This window comes from Sminthopsis crassicaudata, chromosome 1 (assembly GCF_048593235.1).
Source record: "Sminthopsis crassicaudata isolate SCR6 chromosome 1, ASM4859323v1, whole genome shotgun sequence".
Taxonomy (NCBI): Eukaryota; Metazoa; Chordata; class Mammalia; order Dasyuromorphia; family Dasyuridae; genus Sminthopsis; species Sminthopsis crassicaudata.
In genome coordinates this window covers 11,917,707-11,936,203 of record NC_133617.1, presented here as the reverse complement: position 1 = coordinate 11,936,203, position 18,497 = coordinate 11,917,707, and the positions used below count along the sequence as shown (strand labels likewise).

The window sequence follows — 18,497 nt, the reverse complement described above, 5'->3', positions numbered from 1 at the left end:
CAAAGCCTTTCTGGGGGAGACAGCCAGGATTCCACTCTCCATCTCCCTCTGCTCCTGGGCAGACCACCTGAGCCTTCAGATTCCCCGGGTCCCCTTTAAAAGGGGGCAACCGTAGCATGCAGGCTCCCCAGTTCTACACACACATCAAGCTCTGCTTCGGCCCGGGTTCTCTCCTCCAACCCAGCACCCCTAACCCTTGCTTGCTCTGACCCACGGGCACCCCTGTGTCTTCAGCATTTCTGCAACCAGACTTCTCTGGCCGGCCCAGGCACGGCTCCAGTTCTCAGTGCCAAGCCGCCGCCAAGGCCACGACTCAGAGCACTAGAGACCTAGAGGATGTCCCTAATGAGGCTGAACACCTGCTTGTGCTGGAGTGGTCGAGGACGGAGCGCCCACGTGGGAGACTGATGACTCGTCTTGGAGACCACAGGTGCCCAGAGCCTTCTTTCCTGGACCTTTTTGCTGTTCTCCATCACGGTACATCTCCAAGTTGCGGGTATCTCCCAGGGATCCGTCCGAGGCCCTTTTCTGATTCCCCCCATGCTGCTTTGTTGAGTGACCCCCTCAGCATCCGTGGACTCAGTTCTCTCTCCTCTCTCTCTTTAAACTAGCAAAGCTTTAACAGCTTGAAGCCACCCAGTACAGCTAACCAAATCTTTCTCCTCGGCTTCAGGCTCACAGCACCCCTGCCTTTCAGAACGCTCTATGGGCACGTCCTCAAGATGAACTCGGCACACCCAGAGCAGAATTCTCTCTTCCCAACTTCCTCATCACAGCTACGGGCTCCTCAGTGTCATCCTCGACCCCTCCACAGCTTCAACGGCCCAGTCTGACCCTGGCCTCCGTCTCTCCTCTACCCCTCTCCCGCCCAGGAGGGCCTTCAAACCTGGCGTCCCATCTCCACGCTCTCTCCTATGCTGTCAACCTAGATTTGCCCTGTGACTGCTGCTGGCTTTCTTCTGCCCCCTCCCACAAACTCTTCTGTTCCCCTAAAGACCTGTGTCATTTGCTGGGTCCATAGAGGAAATCGTTTTCCTCTTCTGAGGCAGCTTTTCCAAGTCTCCCCAACTGCAAGGACCTTCTCCCCAGACACGGCCTCTCACCTACTGTCTCCCTCTTCTACATCCCTGATATGGACATTTTGTCCCCTTTACGATGGCAGCTCCTAGGGCAGACTCTCACTACTTTTGTAAGCCCCAGAACCAGCACCGGGAAGGGCTTGGTGCTTGCTGCCTTTTTGGGAGCCAGGCCTGGGGAGGGGGAAGGAAGGGAATAGGGCGTTCTCAGATGCCAGTTACTGACCCTGCCCACGAGTCACACCAGACAAGGACCATTGATGAACATAGCCTTCGATCCAAGAAAAGAACCAGCATTCCAGAAGCTGAGGGGACCCAATGGCCTTCTGGGAGCGAGCAGCAGCCCCGCAGTGTTGTGACCAGCTGGCACCTTGTGGAAAACATACTCCACAAGAAATTGTCTTTCCAGTCTGACTGCCGAGATTCCCACAACTATCCACCGATGGACTCAAGACAGACCGGCAGCCAACGTCTGGGGCGCCAGGGGGCCATGATACCCGGACCCCGGCACAAATTAAAAAAATTAAATCCAGAGGCTTTAAGAGGACGCAGGATGAAGGCAGGAGGTCCCAGGTCTGCCATTCCAGGTTTTTTGAGTCTGGCCCTAACTTCTTCTCACCTGGTCTCCCGTCCCCCAAATTGCAGCCAAACCAGAGGATTCCTTCTCCTGAACTGATTCTTTAGGTTCCAACTCCCCCCATCTCTGCTTGGATTTCCACCCGCCCACGCCAACGCCGCGAGTCCTCTCTTAGCTCCAAACTGGAGGTCACAGCTCTACATCCTTCCAACCATCTACACACCTCCTCTGCCCCCAGTACACTGCAGTGTGGAGACCACAACTTACTCTGCCTCGTCCCCCCAATAGTAGCACAGAGCTCTCCCATATGACTTCCATCTCCTTTAATTATGCAGCACTGTTTCCTATAGACTTGTGTGTGGCTCTTTTCCCTCCAGAGTGAGAGCTCCCTGAGGATGGGACCAGGACCTGGGGGCTCCCCAAGGATGGGGACCCAGACCAGGCAGGTTCCCTGAGGAGGGGACCGGGACCCGGGAGCTCCCCCAAGGACAGGACCAGGACGCTCCTGGCCTCCCTAGTGTGCCTAACCCACAAGTGCAAAATAAATGCATCAGAGCCCCACGGCTGCACAGGAGCCTGGTCAACAAGCATTTGTTGGTGCCAGGCCCTGGGACAAAGAACCACCCAACCTCTCCTCCCAGGGAGTTCATCAATAATGTATTCATTTGCACACAGCCCGGCTTAAGCCCACAGAAGCACACCTGTTCCTAAAGCCATCTCTGCTTTTGTCCATCTGCGATTTGCCGAAGCTGGGCTGGTAAAAGCTGGCTGCCTGCATGGCGAGCTCGTGGGGCAGGCCGAGCCCCTCCAGGGCAGGGTGCTGCAGCTCCAGCTGGCTCATCTGCGCAAGGGGAGAGAGCAGGGTCAGAGGGGAAGAGCCGGTCTCCTCTACAGAGACCCTCCCAGCGATTAATCTGCCGGCATCGTGAAAAGGGCCCCACAAAATGTGTTCTATGGAATGAAGCCCAAACAGCCTTAATTCTACCAAGTCCTTAAAGCTAGGGGAATGGCCATTACAAGAGTATCTGGATCTAGAATGAAACCCCTAAGCCACGTTTCACCAGGAGCTCAGCCTGACCTGTGGAGCAACAGGGCTCATTGATTTGCGCATTCCATGAAATGGATCTCCAAGCAACTGCTGAGAACTGGGTCCAAAACCTGCAGAGAGCATGAGGAGCGAAGGGAGGTCAGATGAGAACATCTCAGCAAATATCTCACGGGTGGGACTGACCCCACGCCATGTCACAAGCGGGACAAGAGGGAACAAAGCTCCCAGGCCAGCAGCTTCAGAAGGGTCACGTGGCCGCAGGCCCCACCATTTAGCTAAGACTTCTCCAAAGTAAAGGGCTGTGGGATGACTTTCCAGAGCAGAGCTTCTTCATCCCCCCCCCCCAAACCTTTTTTAAGAGTAGTTTTTGTGTGCCCCGGGGTAAATAGGTGTTTAAAACAGGCATACCCACCAAGCATTTACTGACAGTAAATCATAAGTGCATCGCCTCTTCTCCCCCATTCAGTTATGTGACTCACAGTCTAAGTAGCTGGGTTCTGTACCACCCCCTCTGCCAAAACCTACCCAATCTTCTTATCTAGCGATATTTGTCTACTGTTTCTCCCACAGAATGTAAGCTGAAAGCAGACACTGTTTCAGTCTCACTCGTGATATGCTAGTCATATCAAAAAATGCTCTAAGTCAGTATCGCTTAGAGAAATGTAAATTAACACAACTCTGGATACCACCCAGGCCTCTCACAGTGGCTAAGATGACAGCAAAAGATAATGATGAATGTTGGAGGGGCTGTGGGAAAACTGGGACACTGATGCATTGTTGGTGGAGTTGTGAAGTGATCCAACCATTCTGGGGAGCAATCTGGAACTTTGTCCAAAGGGCTATCAGACTGTGCATCCCCTTTGATCCAGCAGTGCCAATACTGGGTCTGTATCCCAAAGAGATTATAAACGAGGGAAAGGACGGCCCTTTTTGTAGTGATAAGGAACTGGAAACTGAGAGCTGGAGAATGGCTGAATATATTAAAGCATATGAATGTAATAGAATATTATTGTTGTGTAAGAAACGACCAGCAGGATGATTCAGAGAGCCTGGAGAGTCTGACAGGAACTGATGCCAAGGGAAGTGAGCAGGAGATCACTGTACACAGCAACAAGATTATTATTTATGATCAACTGTGACGGACGTGACTCTTTTCAACAATGATTCAAGCCAGTCCCAAAAGACTTGGGAGGGAAAGAGCCATCTGCATTCAGAGAGAGAGAGACTGTGGGGACCGGGTGTGGATGAAAGCAGAGGATTTCTAGACTTTTCTTGTTTTTTTAATTCTCTCAATTTTTTTCCCCTTTTGATCTGATTTTTCTTGTGGAGCATGATAAATGTAGAAATACGTTTAGAATTGCACATGTTTAACCTATATTGGATTACCTGCTGTATAGGGGAAGGGGACAAGGGGAAAGGAAGGAGAAAAATTTGAACATGAGGTTCTGCAAGAGTGAATGTTGAAAACTATCTCTGCATGTATTTTTGGGGAAAAAACCCCCAAAAAACTACTACTAAAAATTAAGGCAGAAAAAAGATGTGGCCTAAAAAGTTTCCAATCTAAACAAAGGCCTACTTACCAATGGGTGAAGGTATCCTCGGGCGCAAGTAGTCTGCGGAGGCCGCTCGAGTCGGAAACACCTGTGAAATGGGAGGAGACGGGGCTCTCTGACCCAGCAACGAAGCTGTCGGCTCCAGGCTTCCCATAAGGCCACTCAGGAGATGAGAAGAAGCTGGTCTTGTCACGGGTGGACCCAGAAGCTCCTGGATGGAAAGAGAGCTGAATAATGAGTGTTCTCCCCAGCATAACATTCTACCCCCGCCCCTTGGCCCCACCATTCTCAGCTGAAAGTACAAGAAATATGCCCCACAAACGTGCTTGGGGGAAAGACCGAGTAGCTATGAATAAATAGACCTCTCCCGCTGCCACAAAAAGTGCAGTATCGCACAGCTGGCCGCACTCTGACGCACTCCACCCCAGACGGCGGGCTGAGTCCCTGGGAGCCTCTACCTACTGACCAAGAGGAGGGCGGCCCCAATGCCAGTGGAACATCCCTGCTTTTCCTAGAAAGGGCCCAAGTGGCAGGAGAGCACATCCAGGGCTGGCCCTGGGCCATCCCCAAGCTCAAGTTCCTCTCAGGAGCGTAGGAAGACGGGAAAAGCCTCCACAAGCCAAACTCAAAGTTCATCCTTTTTCCTCTCAGTTTAACCAGGAGACAGCAGCCCCGGGGACCGAGCCCGTACTAGAAGAGACGCAAACTGAAGGCTCAGAAGGAGAAGGAAGATAGCTACCTGTAAGATGTTCTTAGGGAGAGGCTGCCCTGGGATCTCAGCGGGGGACATCAAATGGCTTTCAAGGTTTCGCTAAAAGTCAGAGGAAAACGGCATGTAACCCTTGTGCACGTAACTGGAGCGAAAAGTCAAAGGAAGAAGAGAAAAGGCCCGGCCCCTGCCCGCCCAACACCAGACAGCAGTGCCATCCCACTTTCACTGGGAGTCTTCTAGTTGTGGAACCTAGCATCATGGGGACCCCCCCAAAGAAGGTGGAGGGAGGGGTGTCTCACATGTGTGTGTACACCCACAGCACAGGTCTGCCGCTCACTCACTCTCCCTCACTCACACATCTCTCACACTCCTCTCTTTCTCTCTCTCTATCACACTCTCTCACACACACATACCTCTCTCTCTCACTCCCCCCCCCCACTCCTCTCTCTCTCTCTCTCTCTCACACACACACACACACACACACACACACACACACACACACACACACTCTCTCTCTCTCTCTCACACACAGTCATCTTCCTCTCATACTCGTGTCTGTTTGTCTCTCTCTCACACACCTCTCTCTCTGTCTGTCTGTTTCTCCTCTCTCTCTCTCTCTCTCTCTCTCTCTCTCTCTCTCTCTCACACACACACACACACACACCTCTCTCTCTTTCCTCTCTCTCTCACACACACACCTCTCTCTCATTCCTCCCCCTCTCACACACACCTCTCTCTCTCTCTCTTTCCCCTCTCTCTCACACACACCTCTCTCTCTTCTCTCTCACCCCCCTCTCTTTCTCTCTCACATCTCTCTCTCTCTGTCTCACATCTCTCTCTCTCTGTCTCTCACATCTCTCTCTCTCTGTCTCTCACATCTCTCTCTCTCTGTCTCTCACATCTCTCTCTCTCTGTCTCTCACATCTCTCTCTCTCTGTCTCTCACATCTCTCTCTCTCTGTCTCTCACATCTCTCTCTCTCTGTCTCTCACATCTCTCTCTCTCTGTCTCTCACATCTCTCTCTCTCTGTCTCTCACATCTCTCTCTCTCTGTCTCTCACATCTCTCTCTCTCTGTCTCTCACATCTCTCTCTCTCTGTCTCTCACATCTCTCTCTCTGTCTCTCTGTCTCTCTTCCCTCCCTCCCTCCCCTCTCCCTCTCTCTCACCCACACACACACACACACACTCACAGCTGCCTACTGCTCCCAGGCTCTCTGACAGTGTCGAGGAAGGTCTGACCTCACAGCACCATTCTCCTGGTGAGCCTCTGTGGGCAGCAGCCCACCCATTAACCTCACTTGCCATTGTTTCTGATGGCAATACACTAACCAGACAGACACCACCTGCAGTGATGGACTAAAGAGAAAGTGCGCGCTCAAGCCAGGCCGAGGCTGGTCACGTTGCAAAGAGAACTCCAAGGGACAGATAGAGACACACCTGCCTTATTGGCCTGGAACGTCCAGAGAGCCCTGCTCCTTGTCCTACCTGAAATCCGAGCCCTCCCCTCCAGGCCCAGCCCAAATGTTCCTTGGTCCACAGGCTATTTTTCTGAACCTATCTCTTGGTAGTCTTGCCCTCCTCAGCTCTCTACTCTAACAGTGCTTCACCCATAAGTCTCCTGGGTATTTCTACTTTACTCTATCATAGCGATCCATGTGTCTTGACCCTCCTATAAGACTAAGCCACGTAAGGATTTGTATACTCACAGGGCCCAGGCCTCTGTCCATTGGACATTTGAAACATTTACTGAACCAAAGTTCTTCTCGTCACCTTCATTTCTCAACCAGCAAGATGAAAAACAATGCACTGGAGAGACTACTGAGTCCTTCCTTTTCTGAATTAGGCACAGCTCCAACATGTTAGGGGAAAAGCAATGGAGAAAGCCCTGAGCTGCTGCGTGGGCTTTGAGGGTCCTGACCAAATTTCTACCTTGGGCGGAAGCAAGAGCTTCCCTCGTCCCCACCCCCCAAAGGTCTCAGCTGTCATGGCCAGCTTTAAAGCTGGTAGCTTTTCCTGCTCTTTCAGGGACTTGGATTCAGACACAAATTATAGGGAATCACCAAGAAAGACATTTTAGCCCCCAAACCCTCGTCACAGTCTGACAATTCCAATCTGCGTCCGAATACGAAATTTCCACTTGCACAGAGTTGAACCCCTGGAGATTACATTGCCCGTCTCCAAACAGCCCACCCAACTACAAGGAAGCAAACTATGACCCGGAAGGTCCGAGAGGCTATTTAGTTCCCACTCTTTCCCCCAAGCGTCCTCCCCTTAGTCCAGGCTCAATCAGAACCCGGAGAACCGGCAAACATGAATGAGGGCCTGGAGTGAGGAAGGCCTGACTTCAAATCCAGCCTCCTACCAGACGGGCCAGCTGGGCGATCCTGGCCAAGTCTCTCGAAGCCTGCCTGCCTCCTCACCTGTGCAAACTCCTCATCTGTCTCCCAGATTGTTGAGAGGATCAAATGAGATAACAACAGTAAAGTGCTTAGCACAGTGGCCGGCACACAGCAAGCAAAAGTTTAAAAAAAAAAAAAAAAAAGTGATCCTCCTCCTCCTCCTCCAGAACGAGACTTCACACAGATAATGTTAAGTCATTTTATGAACTGATCCAAGATCCACACACTGGGAAGTACCAAACCCAAGTAGAATCCTGCAATATGGGAACATGCAAACTCGGGACATTTTCCCGGCTCAGTTGGCCCAACAGTCTTTCTATAGATCAAGCAAGAGAGGCCATTCTAAGCCAACGGGCCCCAAAGCACGTGCTGTCTCCGGGCTGGAGGGGCCGGCTCCAGGCCCCTCCACATCCCATATGCTGAGGGGAGCAGTGAATGGATTTTGACAGATGTGGATTTCTGTTGTACACTTTATGATTCTGAGCAGGGGTGTCGAGGCTCACCAGCCGCCCCACAGAATGGACAGAGCCTGGGCAGGCCCCTAGGGGCAGGTCGCTCCCAATTCCACATATATAACATTCAGCCGGGTTTAAAGCCCCCCCCCCCAAAAAAGCTAACTGATAACCCCTGGGTCAGGACCCACCACCTGCACTTCTCTAAAAGTCATCAGCATGCCTCCATGGGCCAAAACCTCTCAAGAAGAAAAAAAGGGGAAGGAAAGCCCCTGCCCCAGAAGCCTTCTAGCAGGAAGGCTGGCCATAAGGAGGTCTCATTTACGGACACATCTAAGCTCCTTCCCAGCCAAGCAGAATGGTGAGAGAGTCTTTGAAGGAGGCCGATTGTCTTCCTGCCCAAAGCTGCTATCCGTACCTGACTTTTCCCACAATCTCTAGGCCAGCCACTGTCCCAGAGGAAGCCAGAATGTCGTGAAATCTACCCCGCTCACATTTCCGTCACCTACAGGTTGGGAGCTGGGACAGCTAGAACACCATATCTGCACCTGAGAGGGAACCAACCCCCGGGCAAGGACGTGCCCCTTCCCTGCCCAGCAGGCGAATCCTCAGACGCTTAGCATGGACAGAAGGCAGAAGTCGCCCCCCCTTTCCTGCCCTCAGAAGCCCCGAGCCCTGCTGTCAGGATGCCTGCTTTTCTCAGGCAGTGAAGCGCAGTAGCAAGAGCCCTGTTCCTGCTGCTTCCTATCCAGGGGCCTCAGGCCGACCTTTTATCCTGCCAAGGCCTCGGTCTATAAAGAGGGAAGCTGGCCGAGCTGGTTAACAGCCTGATGGCTATGATCTGGAACCTCTGATCCCATGCTCACGCCCCACAGTTCTGCCGGCTCTCTGCCCCCCCCCCACATCCTCTGCTCAAATGCAAATGGCTAAGTCGCGGTTTTCCTGCCACCCCCAAGAGGAATTCTGGTTTCACACTAATCTCCAAATAGCAGAAACATGCGTGAACACACACTTGTCACCAAGAAGGAATCCTTGAGTTCTTAGCCCAAGGAGAGCTTTAAGGCTTCAAGGACTCTAATCTGAGGTGGGGTTAGCCTGGCCCACACGAGGCGAGGGAAAGCATTTAGACAGACTGGGAAAGGAGAGAAGGGGCTGGCGAAGAAGTCGCCCAGTATAAAACCCCACAGCCGACAAATGGAAGTCCATCTAAGCGCTTGTCGGACACACCCTTCTTGCTCCAGAACCCCGGGACCCCCGTCAGCACAGGGGATGCTTCGGCTGTGCAGTGGCGGCGAGCCCACCAAGAACATCCACTGTACTCCAGATCCCAGGTTTTGAATGCATTTATTGAGGCTTGGGAAGGCGAGACACGTGGTTCCCATGCACTACTTACATTGACTTTGGGCTGTGAAGGCAGAGTGCCACTCGCCTTCATGGTGCTCACTAGCTTGTTAAAGGCAGACATATCACCATCTTTGGCCAGCGGCCGGGAGCCAGCCATAGCCCCCAGGGCCTCGTCTGAGCGCTCGGCCAGGAAGGGCGGGCCGTTCTTCCCTTGCTGGTCCACTCGCAGGCCTTTCAATCCTGCTTCCACTTCTTCCACTGAGAGTACGACCCCTGAATGCGCTGCAGAACAGAGAAAGAAAGAGTGTCTTTCAGGAAACACTAGCCCACTAGTAGAGTCAGAGGCTCCCCTCTCCCTGCCTCACAGCACAGGAGGGCTGTCTCGGATAAGGGAACAGGAACGCCCACAGTGGGGATCGGTCATACACATTTAGGGCCCAGTCTCCCAGCGACTCCCACTAGCTCTGAGCCTCAGGTGACTTCCTGAGCACAAGCTCTCCTTCCCCTCAGCAATATGGCCAGGCTTTGTCCAGCCTTGGGACTCTGCTCCCCTTCATCTAGACAAAGGGCCACAGGATGAGGGGCGGGTCTCACGCTGCATATTCCCCTGAGGGGCTAGGATGCCCACAGAGCACTTCAGAGACTGTTTCATCAATGCCCTCCTCAAGCTTGACCCTCCTCCGCCCCTCCAGGAAACTCACAGCTCTCTTTCAGTTTTTCCTTGTTAGCAGAAAGACTGGAGAGAAGCGGCTTTAGGTCCACTTTGGCCTTCTGGAGCATTTCTAGAATGTCTACTTTGTTTTCAGCATGGTCTTCCAATGGTATAGGAGCAAAGTAATTTCCTGAGTTCTGGCCCGGAGACAGAATTGCTTGTTCTAAACCTGGATCAACAAGGATAAGAAGAAATGGACCAACAGCACCACGGGGTTAAACACCAACATTTTAGGGGGGGAAGGCACTGGGCTTGACAAGATGGAGAGCTAAGGGAGACAGCACTCCACCAGCCAGTGGCAACCCAAGGAGGAGCCGTATGACCCTGAGCAGCAGTCACCGACCCCAAAAGCCAACACGAGAGCGTGGCCATGTGCCGCATTACCTGCAAGTTTCTCCAATTCTTCATGGGGCGTCGATCCGAGGCTGCTGGAGCGACTTCCCGATCGACTGGGATTTGAAAACCACCTGCTAAATCTGCTGGCAGAGACGGAACCTTCTCCTAGAACATCTTCTATCATCTAAATAGGAGAATAACACTTTTAAAGCACCATCTCAGGAAAGGAAAGAACAGCGTGCTAGACTGAGATCAGAAAGGGAACTTACTTTGTACAGGCCTCCAGAACTGAGGGATGGGAGCCGCTTTTCAACTTACTTTTCTTCCCCAGAAGCTGCCTCATTTCTGAGAAGCAACCACCTGGCCCACATTTGACCATGATCTCTTTACTTTTATGAAGTTTCCACTTTATGCAATATTCCTTTTTGTCCATTCTCTGTCACCCTGGGTAGCCCAAGCTCTACCTGCATTTATCCTGGGGGAGGCTACTTATAAATACCAGGAAAAAGACAGGGATGGGGCATCCTCTGGGCAATCCCCCTTCCCCTGATCACGGGACCATGGCTCTGACTGTGAGGGGCAGAAACAGGCCAGGAACACAACTGGGCCAATCAAGGCTGCACTACCAAAGCTTGACAACTTCATCCCAGCAGAGGAACCCATAGTTGATCCATGGGAAGGCTAACCGACTCCATTCCACTTAATTGTTTTAAGCAGAACAAGCCGATACGGAGGGAACTTTTGCACAAGGACCCAGGATGCTAGGAAACTAATAACTGCTACTGGCCGTGCTCAAAAACTTTGCGTAAACTAGGGCAGCAAATGGAAGTGGCTCCCTCATAAAGGTCTGAAGAGTCTCGGCTGAGAAAACTGGAAAGCAGCAGCTATTACACTTTGCATTGCAATCATCTCCAGAGGAAAAAACTGAAGAAAAGCAGGAAGATGGAAGGAGCTGCCTTTCAAAACAATGGCCATGGGGAGTGTTCTTAATGGTAAAATAAGATAACCACAAAAACCCCTCAAAATCTGTGTAATAAGAAAAGCTTTTATACAACAAAATAAATAGGAATAGGATGACAGAAAAGCTTTCAAATCAAACATCTGAGAGAGACCCACCAGACATACAGAATTTATAAATAGAGCGCCAACAGCTAAATGGCCAAAGGCCACGAACAGCTCTCAGAACAAACGGATGAGCCATCTAAGAAAACGCTACGAGTGCCTAATAAATTAGACAGAAGAAAATAAGGCTGGAATTTTATCTCATAAGCAAGACAGTCCAAGATGAGAAAGACAGAGATGCTCAGTGTAGGAAGGGCTATGGGAAAGAAAACAAAGACCTAACTGGTGAAGAAGCTATGGATTGGTCCGATCGTTTTGGAAGCTAATTTGGCACGTGAGTAAAATCACTAAGCCGTTCAGATCCTCTAAGCCAGCAACCCTACTGACCCCAAGTCACTCTGAAGGTCAGACAGAATAAAACATCCATGAGGCATTTCAGGCAGGGGGGAGTAGAAATGATCAACAGGAAAAGAAGGGCAGCAACTGGGGAGATGACTGGCCAGAGCCGACGGTGTGCGGAGAGCATGGATTACTGTCCGAGCGACAAATGTGAATTGCAAAAAACTTGGGACACATTGGGATGAACTGCTGAAAAAGAAAGAAAAATGAGGAGACTCCAGAACCCAAATCAATGCAGAAAACCAAGAACGGGCTGCTCTGAGACTACAGTCGCCACCAGCTGCCCGGCAGGTTTCTTTAACTCAGTGTTTGTCCCTAGAGAGGGTGGGGAGGAGGGAGCAAGTACTGGGAAACCAAGGCACTGTGAAGGCTCAACTAGTCATAGATGCTAAGAGGGGAAAGGGCGCCTTAATTTACCTTCTTCCCTTTAGAAAACCAATCGGGTGTTTTCTAGAAGTCGATTTAGTCATAAGCTAATTCTTGAAACTTGCAGTTTTCAAACTGGCCTTTAATAGCTCTCTCTCTAAATTAAATGATTCTTTATTTTTATTTTTAACTTAAAAAAAAAGCTCCCATCTTTGGCAGATTTTCACCGTTACTTAAGAGTAAGCTGAACAATTATTCAGTTCTTTCTACAGTTAGTCAGTGACCAATCAAATAAGGCCAGAGAGTCCATCTCCAGGCCCTGGATTATGGAAACTTGAATTAATACACAAAAGGGGATTATAGGATTATAGAATCTTATTCCTTAAAATCTGTGAATTGCAAGATGTTACTTCAAGACATCTTCCCCCTTCTAATAAAAAGCAGACTTTTTTTCTCAAAATTACTCAAAACAACTCGGATTTTGTTATCTATTTGTACAGATCTTATAACTTAAAAGATAAATTCTGAATTAGAACCTCTTCATTTGCAATTAAGATCCAATATCGAAAGCTGCCAAGTTTCATAAATAAAGTTTTCAAATTATATGCAAATTCCAGGAGCTTCATCACTGGGGATGAAGGTAAAGATAACTGGAGTCCCAGGGTCGCCCCAAACGTAGCAGCAGTAATCATTTCTGGTGCCTTCTAACAACCCTGGGAGGGAAAAGAGGAAGGTGCAGTGGCTTAGCCAGGGTCACAGTTAATAGCACTAACAGTCAGACTCTGGAGATGGCTTAATTAGCTCATTGGAGCCTTACATTAATGCTGGGAAGTTGGTGCCTAGAGTTCCCATAGATCAGACGAGGGCACTGGTGCCAGAGGCTCCCTGGGTCACCCTGTGCCAGGTGTATGAGGCAGGATTTGAACCCAGCTCTTCCTGACCCTAAGGTCTGACCTTCAAGTTTCTTTTGTCTCCAGATGGTTTATTAATCCCAGAAACCCCCAGGAAAGTCCTGAAGCATCAACCACAGCTGAAAACTGCCACAGGTCAGAAGGGAAGGAGGAACCAAGAGGAGGAGCCAAGGGCACGACCCAAGCCACGAGGCTCCTACCCAACAGCAGTGGGCACCTGGAGCACATTCCAGCAGCAGCCGTTAGGCTGGGTGCTATGTCCAGGACTTCATGCCCCATATTAAAAGGGGAGACTCCCTGGGGGCAGCTAGGTGGCGCAGCAGATAGAGCACCAGCCTTGAATTCAGGAGGACCCGAGTTCAAATCTGGTCTCAGACACTTAACACTTCCTAGCTGTGTGACCCTGGGCAAGTCACTTAACCCCAGCCTAAGGGGGGGAAAAAAAGAGGGAAGACTCCCCTTGATATTCCAAGGACTGATCTCCTGACCACTAGGTTATTTTTTTACAGAATCCTCTCACAAGTCCTGCCCACAGGCTTGTCTCCTCAAAGCCCCTTGCAGAGTTCTCGCTGGGAAGGCCTGGGAAGTCTCCCCATTCGGGCCATGGAACAGGCCCATCTAACTCAGAGAAGCCAGGAGGGTAGAAGGCCCACTTCCCTCCCAGAGCTTCGAGTCCCTGCAAACTCACCCCCAGGGGAGGAAGGTGCCCCAAGCGATGGGCATCAGGACTAGAGGAAGGGAACCAGGGAGCCACAGTGGGAACAATGCGAGCCTCCCACGGGCATCTGTGGGAAACAGGGATGCAAGGGCCCCTGTGCATCAGCCAATCACAGGACGGCTGCTGCTGGGCTGTGCTATAGTTCTGTCTTAAGTCACTTTGTTTTATCTAAAACAGAAGAGAATGACCATTGCCATAAATTTGCAAGTTATCATCTTCGATTCGAGCAGAACCTTGGAAGACCAGGACCTTGTTGGCGATGCCCTAGGACTCTGGGCTTGGCTGAGGAGGCCATGGCCGCGGGCTCATGAGCCGACAAGAATCCGAATGTTTTTAGTAGGGCATGGGAAAAGGAAGTCAAGACCAGGGGTTCTCTCCCCAAATACTGCCCCCCTCCCATCTTTGTTCACAGACCTGGGACCAGCCTGCTTGAATCTCTACACAGCTCTCATCACAGCACATTGACTCGTGAGCTCCTGGGGGGCAGGGACCCCAGTGCCCCTTCCCCCCTGCCAAGGTGTTTCACATACAGGGTGCTCGTGGGAAAGGACGCCTGAACAGGAAGCTGGCTGAGAGCCCTCTTTTGGGCCCTGGGACCAACCACAAGGACGTGCCCATTACCACCAGGGCGCACAGAACCTGTAAATCCCATCTGTACAGTGGCCTTCAAATGCTAGATATAGTCATACACGTGTGTGATGGATAGTACTGGGCCACAGGGAGGACGACCAAGGATACGGAGCATGAAGAGCCACCGGAACCGCTTCGGCGGGCAGACTCAGTCTGCCCCAAACCTACTGCAATGCTAACGACCAAACGGAGCGCCAAAGAGACAAAAGCAGACTTTCCTCCTCCCCCTTTCAACTTCAGGGAATGGCTCGGGGAGGTAGACGATAAAGAAGCAGCTGCCAGCCTTTCCTTCCACTCACACAGACCTTCCTTCCAAGGGGACCTAAGTCTGTGCATCACAGGAAGCCCCCCTGTCTTTTCTCCCAGCCGTGGGGCCTCAGGGGAGTTCTCACCCCACTGGGGATCTGGGTCCCCTCTGTCTGACCTCGCCGGCTCTAGGTAACGAGGCTCCAGGGAGAGTTCCCAGTTCAATCACCTGATGCGCCTCTGGGGCCGCCGGCCCAGACATGGCAGCGAACTCATGGGGACAGAGGGAGGGGATTCCTCCACGGGGCTCCTGACTGCGTCCTTAGGTTCCCTTCTTTCTCGGCAGAGGGCGAGGGCCAAGGTGGCAGAGAGGGCGACTAATCTACCAGGGCTCATGGAGAGGCAAATCCACATTGCTTTGCACTGGATGAGACGTGGCATCACCATCCAAAACCAGTCTGGGATCCGAGGATCTGCAGATCCCAGTCTGGGCCCGGATCCTCTCGTCTCGGGCCACCCCATCTCCTCCTCCTCCAGAAGGCCCAATTCCAACCTCAAACCAGCCGCGACCAACTAAGGCAGACCAACCGGCAGAGCCTCAGCACTGAAAACGCAATTCTAAGCCGGCAAGTCTCACAGGAAGTACAAACACTCCAAAAGCCCCAATGAAGCAACAGCATAACAAAACAAAAACGTCACAAAAGTGCAGGGGAGCAGGGGGACACTCTGCAAACATCAGTCCAGCGCTTCCCAAAGGGGGGCCGCCCTGGAGCACTCCTGGGCCTGAAATGCACCAATGGGGCCCACCGGTGCTGGGGAGGGGGGGTGGAGTTAAGCCAAAGACCATCCGTGTAGTGTGTGCCGTCACCAAGGGGGAGACTCGAGCTGGCACCAACATCCCCAGGGCACCCCTGCGGGCAGCATGCACAACACCAGGGCTCCCAGGAAGGTTTGGGAAACGCTGCACTCGACAGACCACATCCATGTTATCAAAAACATAGTGGACAAAGGCTCAAAGAGAAGGCATTACCATGTGGTTGTAGCCACATGGGTGGGTTCACTCACCGAGGCCAGGCCTGGCACCTTATCAAGGTTAAAGAACTCATTAAAATCAAATTCTCCTGGCGACTGTTCAGGCAGCACTGCTTCCCTGGGCACTTCCTGATCTGCAGCGGGCTCCTGGGCAAGAATGACCTCCACTTCATCCTCTTCTGCAACGCCTCCATTGAATTCTGAAACTATTCCTTAAGGCAAAACCACGAGGACAAAAATCAGATCTAATCACTGCGAAGCAGCTCGCTCAACATTCACAGCTTGGTCCTGCACAAGCAGAGCCAGACTGGGGCTGCGGGAGGCCCCCTCGGCCTCCAAAGCGGTCCGGGAGCGTTTCCCCCGGCCCCCCGGCGTGGAAGGCACTTCCAGGCAGGTGGGAAGCAAACTCGGCTTTGCCTTCCCACCGAGGACACGGCTACCACAAAGCTTTGATTCAAGATTTAGCAACCTAGGGACTCCACGCCAAAGATGGCACCTCGGTCAAGTTCCAATAATAGTAAGTCTCATCTATACAAATTGAAGCAGGAATCCTAAGAAATCCGAGCTGCAATCTCTGGACTTCGTTATAAATGGGCGTGTGGAAGCACAAGCCACAAATCAAGTCACCCTCAGGTCATTGCAAGACCTAGCACTACTATCTCTACAAAGCTAGAAAAAATCCTGCTGTGGCATTTTTTAGACATCACTGTATACCTACCAACCTGCTTATAAATATTTGAGAATTATCCTTCCAAGTTATTAAACACAGAAGGCCCCCTCCCCACACAGTCATCTTTGTATCTGACCCAGAGAGGCTTTTTGAGGGGAGGGAGAACAGCGAATAGAGGGCAGAGAGATGGGAGATGTTGACCCATCATTTCCAAATGAATCCACGCTCTTGACAATTCAGCGTCATTAGTGTATTAGTCCCCTGGAAACAAGGACCCAGGCCCTGCCTACAGAGGTACACCTTGTCAAAGGTACCACCTGGTCGGGCCTTCCCATCACACAACCAAAGTCAAAGCCATGCATCCCGGTCCCTTCGTTGCCTCCTTCCCCTGACAGCTTCAGACCCCGGCCATTTGGATGAATTCTCTGGCCCTGGAAGTCACCGTTGCCAATGTAATCCACTTGCAATACTAAAAAAGCAGCTCATGTTTCCATAGCATGTCCAAAGTACTTTCCTCATTGTTCTGAGACATAAGAATCACACCCATCTCATGGGGAAACAGAGGCCCAAAGCAATGGTCCAGAAGAGCAGCTCACAGCCTGGGGAAGGGGGAGTACAAACACCAGCCCCCTTTTAGGTTTGGGGCCTAGAATTCATGGAATCATAGCCGGGGCTACTCAGATGGTCTTGGTGCCCAACTTCCCTCCCCGACTCAGCCTCAGGGACCCCAAGCCCAGGTCTTCCAACCCTCAACCCAAAGTTCCTCCCGCTGTCTGACACTTTGTCTTAACTGACTCCCCCCCAAACCTCATTCTCAGGAAGAGGCAGGTGGGCAGGTCGGGCTGGGGTCTGGGGAGAAGTTGTATCAGACAAGGCCAGGGACCCGCCCCCTTACTCTGCAAAAACATGGCTGTCTTCGAGTTCTGTCAGAAAGCAGTAAAGGCCTCAAAACAGAAGGCAAACATTGACATCTTTCCTTCTTTTAAGAGACAGTGAGACTGGAAGATTTTATGGCCAAACAAAACTGGCTTTCTTGTGGCAGGGGTTAAACCTGCTGCTATTTAAAAAATAAAGTTAAAAAAGCCCTAGCAGTCTGCGTGTGCATTTCTGGCCCAGCCGGATCCTGCCTAGAAAGTGGGCTGGCTGTGAAGCCCGACAGCGCGGGAGTCAGCCCAAACATCAATGAGGGTGGCAACGGGCCTCGCACGGCTGGCTGTTTACATAGGGCGACCTGTGAAGGCCTGGAGGAAGCGTGGGCCCGTCCCACGGGAGACAAGTCCCCTGGAACAGTGTGGGCTAATGGCTCCTGTCACTAACACTAACAATTAACCAAAAGGTGAAGCACAATCTCCTTATTAAAATAAATAAATGTCTCTAAGGCTCTAGGAGATGCTGCAAGTTACTACTAGTTTAGCCCCTTCCCAACACTGAGGCGTTAGTCTGAAAACATGAAGAGCACATTCAAATCTTACTTTAATGGAAGTAATTTTCCTGGAAAGAATTAGTCATCAACGAAGGAGAACGAGAGCTAAGCATACGTTAGTAAGGAACGTTGCTATGAAGGATCCAGAACGGCCAGAGTCCCTTTTTCTCGTGGCAGTGGCTGCCTTTTCTCGAGCCCAAGTCTCTTACAGACCAAATCCATCAGAAACCTCTCGCCCAAATGTTAAACCAGCACAACACACTAACGCATAAAAGCTAATGACTTATGCGTGGAATCCGTGGGGGGGGCGACAGAAGAGCGGGCGCTGCAGAAGAGCCAGAGCTTCTCCTGAGAGAACTGGGCAAGGGGAAGAAGAGGGGAAGGAGATCTGAAGATGGAGAGAACACCAGAGGCAGAAGAACTGAGCTCTAACAACCAAGGCAGGGGAAGAACTCTGGGGAGTTTGTGGAAGGGGCCGCCTGCAGCCCCTCCCCTGGGAATCCTCAATGCTCACACTTGGTGTCCAGCACCCAGAAGCAGCTCCTCCTCAAGAAGTTCCTCTGCTAGCTGAGTGGTCATCCCTCTAACCTCCCTGCAGGAGAGGCCACTGTGGCCCCGGAGGCTAACCTCCCATCTTCAGAGCTCTCCCATCTCCCTAGCTGGGTCCTAAGGTCCCTTAGGATTGGGAAATGTCAGGGTTCCAATGAGGTTCTGCTCAAGCTGGATGATGGGAACCCAGGTTTCCCTCTTCTCCAAGGCAAGGAACAGATCTACTGAAACTAAAGGTTCTCCATCCACCATTCTGAATCAATTGGACATAAAAACACTTG

At 51.5% G+C, this 18,497-nt stretch overlaps 1 protein-coding gene across 4 annotated transcripts in view; it reads right to left on the bottom strand.

Annotated features, from left to right (window-relative positions):
• Nucleotides 1–18,497, bottom strand: part of EIF4ENIF1 (eukaryotic translation initiation factor 4E nuclear import factor 1) — a 43,772-nt gene that overhangs the window by 7,542 nt on the left and 17,733 nt on the right. For 2 of the 4 annotated variants that reach the window (XM_074293138.1, XM_074293145.1), the window contains exons 7-14: nucleotides 15,608–15,786; nucleotides 10,259–10,394; nucleotides 9,864–10,043; nucleotides 9,212–9,444; nucleotides 4,994–5,065; nucleotides 4,282–4,465; nucleotides 2,732–2,811; nucleotides 2,355–2,494 (exon numbers count right to left, since the gene is read on the bottom strand). In XM_074293138.1, coding sequence (XP_074149239.1) covers nucleotides 2,355–2,494; nucleotides 2,732–2,811; nucleotides 4,282–4,465; nucleotides 4,994–5,065; nucleotides 9,212–9,444; nucleotides 9,864–10,043; nucleotides 10,259–10,394; nucleotides 15,608–15,786 — 1,204 coding nt within the window. The remainder of the gene's footprint in view (nucleotides 1–2,354; nucleotides 2,495–2,731; nucleotides 2,812–4,281; nucleotides 4,466–4,993; nucleotides 5,066–9,211; nucleotides 9,445–9,863; nucleotides 10,044–10,258; nucleotides 10,395–15,607; nucleotides 15,787–18,497) is intronic. The other 2 variants (XM_074293155.1, XM_074293166.1) reach the window with 2 other exon arrangements.